The following is a 12038-nucleotide window of genomic DNA, read 5'->3' as shown; positions in this document are numbered from 1 at the left end:
TCCACATTTCAAGGTCAGCTGATTATCAACCGTAATTCCATCTATCATTTTAATTCCCCCTTTCCCTGTAACATAACATATTTACATGCTCTGGAGATTAGGTCCTGGACATCTTGAGGGGAGGGGGAGGCATTAGTCTGCCTACCATGAGCATACTTAAAAAAAAAAAAAATTAAACATTGCCTACCTGGCTACTCGTTAAGTCAAGAATGAGTGCATTTTATATTCACATATTGAGGGATGGGGAAGTCATTCTGGCTTATACATGATTTGACTTTTTTATGCTAACTAAAACAGCCTGTTTGTGGCCTATCAAAAACACATGGTACATCTGCTGTAATCATTAAAGAAAAGGGTGCATTGACCAGAAGTAAAGAATGTCCATGTTAAAAATAAAGTTTAAATGCCTCCCTTCCTGGGATGCCAATGCTGGTATTCCTTCAATGATAAGACTAGCTTCTTCTCAAGGCCATATTGACTGTGTGCATGCTGACCTGTTTTTGTTTTTGTTTTTAAACCTCGAAGGAATGCATCCTTGACCTGTCTGATGTTCTTTGTTCTGACAAGATATAAAAATGTGCCATGCTTCAGTGGAGCAGTTCCTCAGAGTTATCTGAGAGGCTGTCTTCTGGGCTATAGTCCTCAGTTTGGCTCAAATAAAACTGTCTTCTATCCCTAGTAGAGATTGTTTATTGATTACTTCCAGCGACAGTGTCAACAAGCATTCTGTAGACAGGCATCTCTTACTTGCCCTCCCTGGCAGTGTATGTAAGAGACTTGGGATGATGGTGCTGGTGACAGTAAGGACAATAACAATACTAGCTCTCTCATATATGTAGCACCACGTGCCTGGCCCCGTGCTAAGCACTTTTCATGTCACCTCTCATGAGGAAAGTTGTGGTATTTTCCAAATTTTGTCACAGGACTTTGAATTAGAGCTGATTCTTTGAATTTAGAGCATCAGAATCTCCAGAAGGGCTTGTCAGGCTCATCCCTGTGGGGGGCGGGGACAAGAATTTGCATTTCTAGCCAGTTCCCCAGTGATGCAGATTCAGGGATCACAGTTTGGGGACCACTGAATTAGAGAGACATTTAAGGTTACTAAACAAAGTCTCCATGAGGGAGATAGTATTTTCACTTGACACCCTCAAAGGCAACAAGTGGTTCCCCAGGGGCCTCCTCACGGCTGGTTGTCCGAGGCCCAGGACACGGGTCACTTGCTGGACAACTATCTCTGCGGGAGGAAACCTGGGAGCGGCCCCTTTAAGAGGAAGCAAAGACACGCCCCTGCCAGTCTTTTTTCTCAGCTCTTCATTTCCCAGCGCCCCTCCAGAGGTAGCTTGGCGTTGCCATGGAGAATGGAGAACGTGTGGGCGCCGCGCTGGGGGGTGGGGGTGGGGTGGAAATGCAGGACTGAAACTACATTGACCACAAGGCATCGGGGGCGGCGGGTTCTGGGCCAATCACAGCCCAGAACAAGGGCTGTTTCCTGCTGCTCGGTCGGCGGGGGCGGAACCTCCGGTGTCGCCATTGTTGGCATTCCTTCTGTTCTTTTTTTTTTTTTTTTTTTTTTTTCATGTAATGTCTGAAACATTTATATTAACATATTTCCATACATATTTCCATACAAATACAAATATGATTTTTAGAAATTTCATGCAATGTCTGAAACATTTATATTAACATATTTCCATACATATTTCCATACAAATACAAATATAAGATTTTTAGAAATTTCATGTAATGTCTGAAACATTTATATCAACATATTTCCATACAAATAACCCAATGAAAGTTTAGTATTAGTTGTTTTGTTTGTTTTTTTATACTGCAGGTTCTTATTAGGCATCAGTTTTATACACATCAGTGTATACATGTCAATCCCAATCGCCCAATTCAGCACACCACCATCCCCACCCCACCGCAGTTTTCCCCCCTTGGTGTCCATATGTCCATTCTCTACATCTGTGTCTCAACTTCTGCCCTGCAAACTGGCTCATCTGTACCATTTTTCTAGGTTCCACATACATGCATTAATATACGATATTTGTTTTTCTCTTTCTGACTTACTTCACTCTGTATGACAGTCTCTAGATCCATCCACGTCTCAACAAATGACTCAATTTCGTTCCTTTTTATGGCTGAGTAATATTCCATTGTATATATGTACCACATCTTCTTTATCCATTCGTCTGTTGATGGGCATTTAGGTTGCTTCCATGACCTGGCTATTGTAAATAGTGCTGCAATGAACATTCGGGTGCATGTGTTTTTTTGAATTACGGTTTTCTCTGGGTATATGCCCAGTAGTGGGATTGCTGGGTCATATGGTAATTCTATTTTTAGTTTTTTAAGGAACCTCCATATTGTTCTCCATAGTGGCTGTATCAATTTACATTCCCACCAACAGTGCAAGAGGGTTCCCTTTTCACCACACCCTCTCCAGCATTTGTTGTTTGTAGATTTTCTGATGATGCCCATTCTAACAGGAGTGAGGTGATACCTCATTGTAGTTTTGATTTGCATTTCTCTAATAATTAGTGATGTTGAGCATCTTTTCATGTGCTTCGTGGCCATCTGTATGTCTTCTTTGGAGAAATGTCTATTTAGGTCTTCTGCCCATTTTTGGATTGGGGTGTTTGTTTCTTTGATATTGAGCTGAATGAGCTGTTTATATATTTTGGAGATTAATCCTTTGTCCGTTGATTCATTTGCAAATATTTTCTCCCATTCTGAGGGTTGTCTTTTCGTCTTGTTTATGGTTTCCTTTGCTGTGCAAAAGCTTTGAAGTTTCATTAGGTCCCACTTGTTTATTTTTGTTTTTATTTCCATTACTCTAGGAGGTGGATCAAAAAAGATCTTGCTGTGATTTATGTCAAAGAGTGTTCTTCCTATGTTTTCCTCTAAGAGTTTTATAGTGTCCAGTCTTATATTTAGGTCTCTAATCCATTTTGAGTTTATTTTTGTGTATGGTGTTAGGGAGTATTCTAATTTCATTCTTTTACATGTAGCTGTCCAGTTTTCCCAGCACCACTTATTGAAGAGACTGTCTTTTCTCCATTGTATATCTTTGCCTCCTTTGTCATAGATTAGTTGACCATAGGTGCGTGGGTTAATCTCTGGGCTTTCTATCTTGTTCCATTGATCTATGTTTCTGTTTTTGTGCCAGTACCATATTGTCTTGATTACTGTAGCTTTGTAGTATAGTCTGAAGTCAGGGAGTCTGATTCCTCCAGCTCCATTTTTTTGCCTCAAGACTGCTTTGGCTATTCGGGGTCTTTTGTGTCTCCATACAAATTTTAAGATGATTTGTTCTAGCTCCGTAAAAAATGCCATTGGTAATTTGATAGGGATTGCATTGAATCTGTAGATTGCTTTGGGTAGTATACTCATTTTCACAATGTTGATTCTTCCAATCCAAGAACATGGTATATCTCTCCATCTGTTGGTATCATCTTTAATTTCTTTCATCAGTGTCTTATAGTTTTCTGCATACAGGTCTTTTGTCTCCCTAGGTAGGTTTATTCCTAGGTATTTTATTCTTTTTGTTGCAATGGTAAATGGGAGTGTTTCCATAATTTCTCTTTCAGATTTTTCATCATTAGTGTATAGGAATGCAAGAGATTTCTGTGCATTAATTTTGTATCCTGCAACTTTACCATATTCATTAATTAGCTCTAGCAGTTTTCTGGTGGCAGTTTTAGGATTCTCTATGTATAGTATCATGTCATCCGCAAACAGTGACAGTTTTACTTCTTCTTTTCCAATTTGTATTCCTTTTATTTCTTTTTCTTCTCTGATTGCCGTGGCTAGGACTTCCAAAACTATGTTGAATAATAGTGGTGAGAGTGGACATCCTTGTCTCGTTCCTGATCTTAGAGGAAATGCTTTCAGTTTTTCACCATTGAGAATGATGTTTGCTGTGGGTTTGTCATATATGGCCTTTATTATGTTGAGGTAGGTTCCCTGTATGCCCACTTTCTGGAGAGTTTTTATCAGAAATGGGTGTTGAATTTTGTCAAAAGCTTTTTCTGCATCTATTGAGATGATCATATGGTTTTTATTCTTCAATTTGTTAATATGGTGTATCACATTGATTGATTTGCGTATATTGAAGAATCCTTGCATCCCTGGGATAAATCCCACTTGATCGTGGTGTATGATCCTTTTAATGTGTTGTTGGATTCTGTTTGCTAGTATTTTGTTGAGGATTTTTGCATCTATATTCATCAGTGATATTGGTCTGTAATTTTCTTTTTTTGTAGTGTCTTTGTCTGGTTTTGGTATCAGGGTGATGGTGGCCTCATAGAATGAGTTTGGGAGTGTTCCTTCCTCTGCAATTTTTTGGAAGAGTTTGAGAAGGATGGGTGTTAGCTCTTCTCTAAATGTTTGATAGAATTCACCTGTGAAGCCATCTGGTCCTGGACTTTTGTTTGTTGGAAGATTTTTAATCACAGTTTCAATTTCATTACTTGTGATTGGTCTGTTCATATTTTCTATTTCTTCCTGGTTCAGTCTTGGAAGGTTATACCTTTCTAAGAATTTGTCCATTTCTTCCAGGTTGTCCATTTTATTGGCATAAAGTTGCTTGTAGTAGTCTCTTAGGATGCTTTGTATTTCTGCAGTGTCTGTTGTAACTTCTCCTTTTTCATTTCTGATTTTATTGATTTGAGTCCTCTCCCTCTTTTTCTTGATGAGTCTGGCTAATGGCTTATCAATTTTGTTTATCTTCTCAAAGAACCAACTTTTAGTTTTATTGATCTTTGCTATTGTTTTCTTTGTTTCTATTTCATTTATTTCTGCTCTGATCTTTATGATTTCTTTCCTTCTGCTAACTTTGGGTTTTGTTTGTTCTTCTTTCTCTAGTTTCTTTAAGTGTAAGGTTAAATTGTTTACTGTTCTTGACAGGTCGTTTTCCACTGCCCTTGGGGACCCGAGTGTTGGGTTGTGGCCGCTTTCCAGGCTCCTCCTCGGGACCCGGCCGAGGTGGACAGTGAGGCGGATGGGACCGGCCTCCGGACTCCGTACGAGCCGCAGTGTCCTGTAACGCGGTGTTCTGCGTCCCCACGGTCCCTGGAGGCGGCGTTTACACCGTGGGGACAGAGGCCCCGCGTGCAACGGGCGGTGGGAGGCCCCCGGCCTGGGGCGGGGGGTGTAGGGAGCGGCAGGGCCCGCCTGGGTCTGATGGCGGCGGCGCTGAGGGACCCGCTGCGGGTGAGTGGAGGGTCCCCGCAGCCCCCACTCACTCGGACCCCTACCCATGTGGCCCGGGACCCCCGACAGAGGGGAGGGGGTGCTCCCGGACTCTGCCCCTCCATCTTCGCTACTGGCACCCTGGGGTCACTGAAAGCCCAAGGTGCCGAGTCCTGGCCAGGATTTTTGTGGAAAGGTTCTCATTCTGGAATCCAGTGGGACAAGGCGTGCAAAGCAGTTTCAGGCACAGGGGCCAGGATGTGCACGTGCTTGGCGGTGAAGCTCAGTTGGGAGTGTTCGGGGAACTGAAGGTCTCCCTGGTGCCTGGTGGACAAGAGCTTGGCCTGTCATCTGAGGGTGGTGGGAGCCACGGGAGGTTTGGAGCAGAAGAGGGAGGTGATCTGACTCAGGTGTTCACAGGCTTCCTCGGGCTGCAGAGTGGAAAACAGACAGGAGAGTGAGAGTGAGGGAAGAGAAAAGGAGGCACACAAGGATGCTACCTTAATACAGCAGTGGCTTGGCCAGAGCGGTGACTGGAGTTGGGGGAAGTGGTTGGAGCTTGGATCTGTCTTTTAAGTTAAGCCAGCCTGATTTTAGGTGGAGGGGGAGAGAGAGAGGACGAGGAGGTGGGGATGTCCCCGTGGGTTTTGGGCCTCAGCGATTAGAAGGTGGAAGTGCTTCGGCTGAGATGGGGAAGTTGGTGGGTGGAGTGGTTTCAGGGAAGATCAGGAGGTGGATTTTGACCACGTTGAGATTGAGATGTCCCAGAGACTTCTGAGTGCAGGTCTACGTTATGCTGAGGGATTCCACTTGGAGACATCCAGTTGGCAGTAGCCAGCCTGTGAAGCGAGGTGGAACTCAGGAGCAGATTTAGGAGGGAGCGTCTTTAGGGCATGGTGATGGACGCCCCAAGGGGGCAGCTGAGGACTGGGTGGCTCTTTGGGTACCTGGACAGGGGTTGTGGGGTCACAAATTCAGGTGAAGGGAGGAGCAGCCACAAAGGAAGGGGTGTGTGGAGAGGAGGGTCCAGAAGGGGCCCCCGGTCGCTGGGGTGGAGGCTGAGGCGTACTGTAGGTGGAGGTAGATGACAGCAGGACCGGGGCTGGTGGCTGTTCACCTCTCTATGGCTCACCAGCCTTTCTTGGCCCCCTCTGTGGGGCCTGTGAGTTTCAGTTAGGATGGCAGGTTAGCTCAGTGGCAGGCAGGCAACTGGGAGTGTCGCAGGCCTGGGGTGGGAGGTGGTGGGCCTGGACTTTGAGTATACATTAGGAGAGAATACAGTGGCTGGGGAGGTGACAGCATGCAGAAAGTCAGAGGCCAGGACATGCCAGAGATCCATGTCTGGCCTTGGTGGCTGAGGGTCAAAGGTAGGAATAGGTCCAGTTGCAGAAACAATGAAGGAAACTCTGGGTGCCACCCCTGGCAGTTGGAATTCTTTGAAGTCTGGGTCAGGATGGGGTACTCGTTGACCTCACCAAGTAGCCAGGCTCTGGACGCCATTTGCACAGTGGCATGTGGGGTGGCTGGGAGATGCCCACTGTGTGGGCCAGGGAACAGTGTGGGGTCTGGAGATGTGCAATACAAAGCCTGATGTGTGCATGCAGAGGAGGTGAGTCAGTGGACTGGAATCTGGTACTGGGGGCCCTTTGGGAGAAAGGGGGCCTCCGGTTTGGTGTTTCTGGGTGGCGGGACCTGGGGACCCAGGGGAATTACCTAGCAGGAGGAAGTGGGGCCCTACATGCCAGGCTCAGAGTTTAGATAGCATCTATCTACCTGCCTGCTCTTTGAAGGACAGTGACCGATGGGACATGAGACAGCGGCACCCATGACATTGCATCTGGGGGAAGTGGGTGACCTGGAGTGTTTGGGGAGGATGGTTTAGGGGTCAGAGACTGCCCACCGCAGAAGTGTATGATGCAGGGTGAAAGATCTAGGTCCGTATGGGCTCATCTGTGCACTGTTCGTTTTTTGTTCGTTTTTCTACCACCCTTTGGTCTAGCTGACTTCATTGTCCTCATCATGGCAGGGCTGGGGGACTTTTGAGGACATTGCCGTGTACTTCTCTCAGGAGGAGTGGGGGCTCCTTGACGAGGCTCAGAGGCACCTGTACTGTGATGTGATGCTGGAGAACTTGGCACTTGTGGCCTCACTGGGTAAGGCCCTTCCAGCCTCCTAGGCTCTGCCTTTCCTTTTCTCCCAGAAGCAGCTCTGTCTTCCCGCAGCTGAGCGTGGGCGCTGCTTCCTCCCCTGGACCACCTGCCTCGTGTTTGCCTGCTCCTTTCTCTGAGGAGCCCGAACACCTGCTTCCGAAGCCTTCTGGGGAAGGGCTCAGGGCTCGGAGTCTCAATCCGGCTGCCTAAATTTGTCTGGATCGGTGGCACCTCTGTGCCTGGCTGTGCTGTGGACTGCAGACACCGACGTGGTCACTGCTTGTGGAGACCACAGGGCTGTTCCTGGGAGCCGCTCCTCAGGGGCTGATTTTGTAACACTGGGTTTTCTTCCCAGTTGCAAAAATGACACGAGCTCCCTTTGGTCTGTCACCGGATAGGTTGCCCTGAGCTAGGCCACCCCCTTATCCGCTCTTTCTGCCAGGACTTGCATCTTCCATGTCCTGTGTGGTTGCCCAACCACAGGAACAGGGCAAAGGACCATGGGTGCCCATGTCTGCAGCCACAGCAAGAGAGGCTGGGAGGGGGCCTGGCTCTGGTGAGTGGGAGCTGGGGGCAGAGGTGACATTGTGGTGGGCTCACATTATACTGGGTACTTCCCCTGTGTCCACTGGAGCTTGTTGCTGGAGCCAGTAGCCCCACCCTACCCCCCACCTTCCTTCTTCATTGAGGACAGACCACCTACTTGCCATTTGTCTTTTGTACCTAGGCCCTGATGACGGACAGCCTCACTGCTCTGATCTCCATTTCTCCCCCATTCCCTGCCTTTCCTCCTTTTGCAGGGCTGTCCCAGGTTAGCCTACAGTCCATGTGTCATGACATGTGTGTGTATCTTCATGTAGACTCAGAGCACCAGGTGCCCTGGGTTTTCCTGAGCTCGTGCACATGGCTCTGTGTTCTCTTTTCCTGGCAGAGCTCTCTCCTCTCCTGATGAAAGCTGAGGAATGAGTTGGAATCTCTGCTTCTCCTCCCAGCCTGAACTTCACCCATGTTCTCACAGGTGATGGGCCCTCGCTTTCTGTGGCCTTCCTGGGCCCAGTCCTGCACCACTGGCTCTACCTCACCCTGACTTGATTTACAGACTCATTCCTGAATGTGTCAGACACACATCTGTGAAGGGGCTGCCCTCTCCCAACAAAGCCTACATACGTGTCACCGGCATTTCTCTGCTTTCAGATTATTGGTGTGGAGCGGAGGCTGAGGAGGCATCTTATGAGCAGAGTGTTTATGTAGCAGTGCTCCAGTCCAGGACCCCCAAGGCAGGTCCATCCATCCAGAAGGCCAACACCTGTGACGTGCGTGACCCAGTGTTAAAAGACATATTACACCTGGCTGAGAACCAGGGAATACACCCCAGGCAGAAACCGTACACGTGTGAGGCATGTGGGAGAGGTTTCTGGCTCAGTGCAAACTCTCACCAGCACCAGAAGGAGCACAGTGAAGAGAAACCCTTCACATGCAGAGAGTGTGCTAAGGCTGTCCTGGACAGCCATGGCCTCCAGCCCCAGGCCACCCACGGAGAGGGGACATCACACAGAAGCACCGAGTGTAAGGAGGCCTTCCCACCCAGCTCCATTTGGCAGCAACAGCAGGGAGGCCATGCCTCACAGAAGCCCTTCAAGTGCAGCAACTGCGGACAAGCCTTCCTGAAGGCCTTTGCACTCCTCAACCACCTGATCACTCATGCCAAAGAGAGACCCTTCAGGTGCCCAGCAGGTGGAAATGCCCCCAAGGAGAGCTCAACCCTGGTTCAACACCGAAAAACTCACACTGGAGAAACATCCCATGTGTGTAAAGAATGTGGGAAGGTGTTCAGCCACCTGTTTAGCCTGAGGACGCATCAAAAAGTTCACACTGGAAAAGCGCATCTCAGTTGCAGTGAATGTGGGAAAGTCTTCACCCGCAAACACTCACTCACTCAGCACCAGAGAGTTCACACTGGAGAAAGGCCTTATGAGTGTGACCAGTGTGGGAAAGCCTTCACTCGTAGCTTCCACGTTGTTCGGCACCAGAAAGTTCACAACACAGAGAGGCCTTATGAGTGCAGACAGTGTCGGCGAGTCTTTAGCTGTATCTCCAACTTTGTCGAGCACCAGAAAATACATACCGGAGAAAGGCCTTATGAGTGCAGCGAATGCGGAAAAGCCTTTGTTAACACCTCCCATCTTGTCCGGCACCAGAAAGTTCACAACACAGAAAGGCCTTTTGAGTGCAGTGAATGTGGAAAAGCCTTCCAGCAAACCTCCAAACTTATTCTACATCAAAGGAGTCATACTGGAGAAAGACCTTATAAATGCAACCAATGTGGGAAAGCCTTCAGTTGCCTCTCCAACCTCGTTCCACACCAGCGAATTCACACTGGAGAAAAGCCTTACGAGTGCTCCGAATGTGGGAAAGCTTTCAGTCAAAGCTCTGCCCTCATTCAGCACCAGAAAGTTCACACCAGAGAAAGGCCTTATGAGTGCACTGAATGCGGGAAAGCCTTCAGCTACAGCTCTAACCTTGTTAAGCACCAGAAAGTTCACACCGGAAAACGGCCTTATGAGTGCAGCCAGTGTGGGAAGGCCTTCAGCGAAAGCTCCATTCTCCATCAGCACCAGAGAGTTCACACTGGAGAAAAGCCTTATGCGTGTAACAAATGCGGAAAAGCTTTCCGCTACAGCTCAAACCTCTCTAAGCACCAGAAGGGTCACACTGGGAAAGAGCCGTCTGAGTGCAGTGGACATAGGATCGCCTTCAGCCAGAGCTCCAGCCTCCCTCAACCCAGAAAGGTCACATCAAAGAAAGGCCTTAGGAATGTGGCAAGAATGGATAAGCACTAGTGGGGACCTTCTCCTTGTTCCATAAAAGGACTCACTCCTGAGAAACTCCTATGAAAGGAACCTTTGTGAGGAAGCCATCAGCCAAAATTTGAAACTTGCGCATCCCACACCCCTACTGGGAGATTGGCTGTAGTGCCAGTGGTAAGTGGGAAGCTTGCAGGAGCTATGCTGCACTTTCTAACCTGTCCAGGTGCTTTGCCAGATTATGTCACTGCCAGATGCCCTCTCACCTCTACCAGCTGGCAGGTCCCCACACCATGTGCCTGTCATCTCAACATACTCAGGGAATGCAGGCTTGTGTTCTCATTCCCTGGAGGGAGCCATAAACGTTGGGAGCCCATTGGGGTGGCCTCATTTTCCACCTCTCCCCTGTCCCCAGTGGCTCAGGTGTTGCCCTGACGTAGTTCTCTCCAGGAGGATCTGAACTGGAGTCTGATGATGTCCAGAGGAAGCTTCCTTCTTCATGGGCATTGTTGAGTCTACAGATGATGCCTGCAGTGAACTGGTCCAGCCTCCAAATCACCCAGCCTTGGAACTGCCTGCCTGCAGAGTGTGATAATAAAGACCTTATTGCTGAAGCCATCTTTAATCCTGAGACTCCGTCCATTGTGTATGGGGAAAGATGGAGAACAGAATTGGGCTCTAATGGTGCCAAGAGAGGGAAGGGCTTTTGTGGGGGCCCAGACTTTGATAGTAGGATGGCAAGGAATAGCGTACAGTCTAGTTTAACCTAATTTGCCTTGCAGCCCAAGGCCTCCTGGGACACACTTAAGGTCTCTGGGCCAAATCTTATATCCTGGTGCCAGGACTACTTGTTCGGCCCAGAGCTTTGGGGTTTGAGTACTGGTGTGGGAATCTCCAGTAATTCCTGCACAGCATTCCTGGGAATATCCCACATCCCTCAAAAGTGTTGAGGGGCGGATGTCTCCTGGGACCTGCCCATGGGTCCAGTAAGGCCCCTGATGTCCAGAATCTGTAGGTAGGTATCTCTGGATTTAAGATCTACAGGGGCCAGGTAAAAGCACAAGTGGGTGTGGACACACTGGGTTTGAGCTCAGGAAGACTGTGACAAACGGAGGAGATGTGGCCGATGCTGTGCCTGGGCCACGCACATCATACCCACTCACAAGAGCTGAGTGTGTTCAACATCAAGTGGGCGGCTTGAAATAGCCATGGTGGAATTTATACCACAGAAATTAGCAAATAATAGCTCTCAGGGAAAAAATAACAACACACTTGAGAAAACCTGATTTGTAGTGTTTGCCAAACTTGCTGACAGTGACCTTGGCCACAGGAGAGGCTCAGCTGTACAGGGGAGTCCTGCATGCTCTTGCCTTGTCCTCCAGAACAAGTGCGATGCCACTTGAGGGGTGTAACCAGCGGTGAGGTGCTCACTGCCAGACAATAATCTTGAGGTGGTTTGGATTCCTACAGCCTCCCAGAGCTGCTCACTTCAAGGCCAACACTGCAAAGGCAGGAACCCTGGGACTGACAGAAGGGAGGTCCTGCAGTCCAGGATTTTAGTGGCCCAGTCAGTATTCCAGGCGAGTGTGGTGGCCACTGGCCTTATCATCTCCTGTTTTCTGCTGCCACTGAGGCACAGCTGTCCCCAGGTATAGGGGTCAGAGACGGTGGAATCAACATATGGTTGCCCCATTTTCTGGTTTTCCAAGAGGAGTGAGAGATCCATGTTTTTATGTGGAGCCTTTTGATTTTATAAAGGTTGAAAACTATTTTCCCCAAACTTCAAAGTTTATAGGTATAAATGCAAACTATATATATGTGTTCCATATGTGTTCCTGGACCAACACTTGTGACTCTTAGAAAATAAGCAAACCAGGCTTCAGGGAGCCCA

The 12038-nt window shown here is 48.1% G+C and overlaps 1 protein-coding gene across 4 annotated transcripts; it reads left to right on the top strand.

Annotated features, from left to right (window-relative positions):
• The first annotated feature begins 4524 nt into the window (after positions 1 to 4524).
• Positions 4525 to 10772, top strand: LOC309617273 (uncharacterized protein). 4 transcript variants are annotated; one of them, XM_082369327.1, is made up of 3 exons: positions 4525 to 5214; positions 7193 to 7346; positions 8538 to 10772. In XM_082369327.1, the coding sequence occupies exons 1-3, from the start codon at positions 5185 to 5187 to the stop codon at positions 10181 to 10183; spliced, it is 1830 nt and encodes a 609-aa protein (XP_082225453.1). In that variant the 5' UTR covers positions 4525 to 5184; the 3' UTR covers positions 10184 to 10772. The 4 variants fall into 4 exon arrangements, 2 of the variants coding, with proteins under 2 accessions (XP_082225453.1, XP_082225454.1); XM_082369328.1 differs by having other exon boundaries at positions 4527 to 5214; positions 7220 to 7346; XR_014237876.1 differs by lacking the exons at positions 7193 to 7346; positions 8538 to 10772 and adding an exon at positions 8275 to 8502 and having other exon boundaries at positions 5129 to 5214.
• The last annotated feature ends 1266 nt before the right edge of the window (positions 10773 to 12038 follow it).

This window comes from Balaenoptera borealis, assembly GCF_965194805.1.
Source record: "Balaenoptera borealis genome assembly, chromosome: 19".
Classification (NCBI taxonomy): Eukaryota; Metazoa; Chordata; class Mammalia; order Artiodactyla; family Balaenopteridae; genus Balaenoptera; species Balaenoptera borealis.
This window is presented reverse-complemented; position numbering and strand designations above follow the sequence as displayed.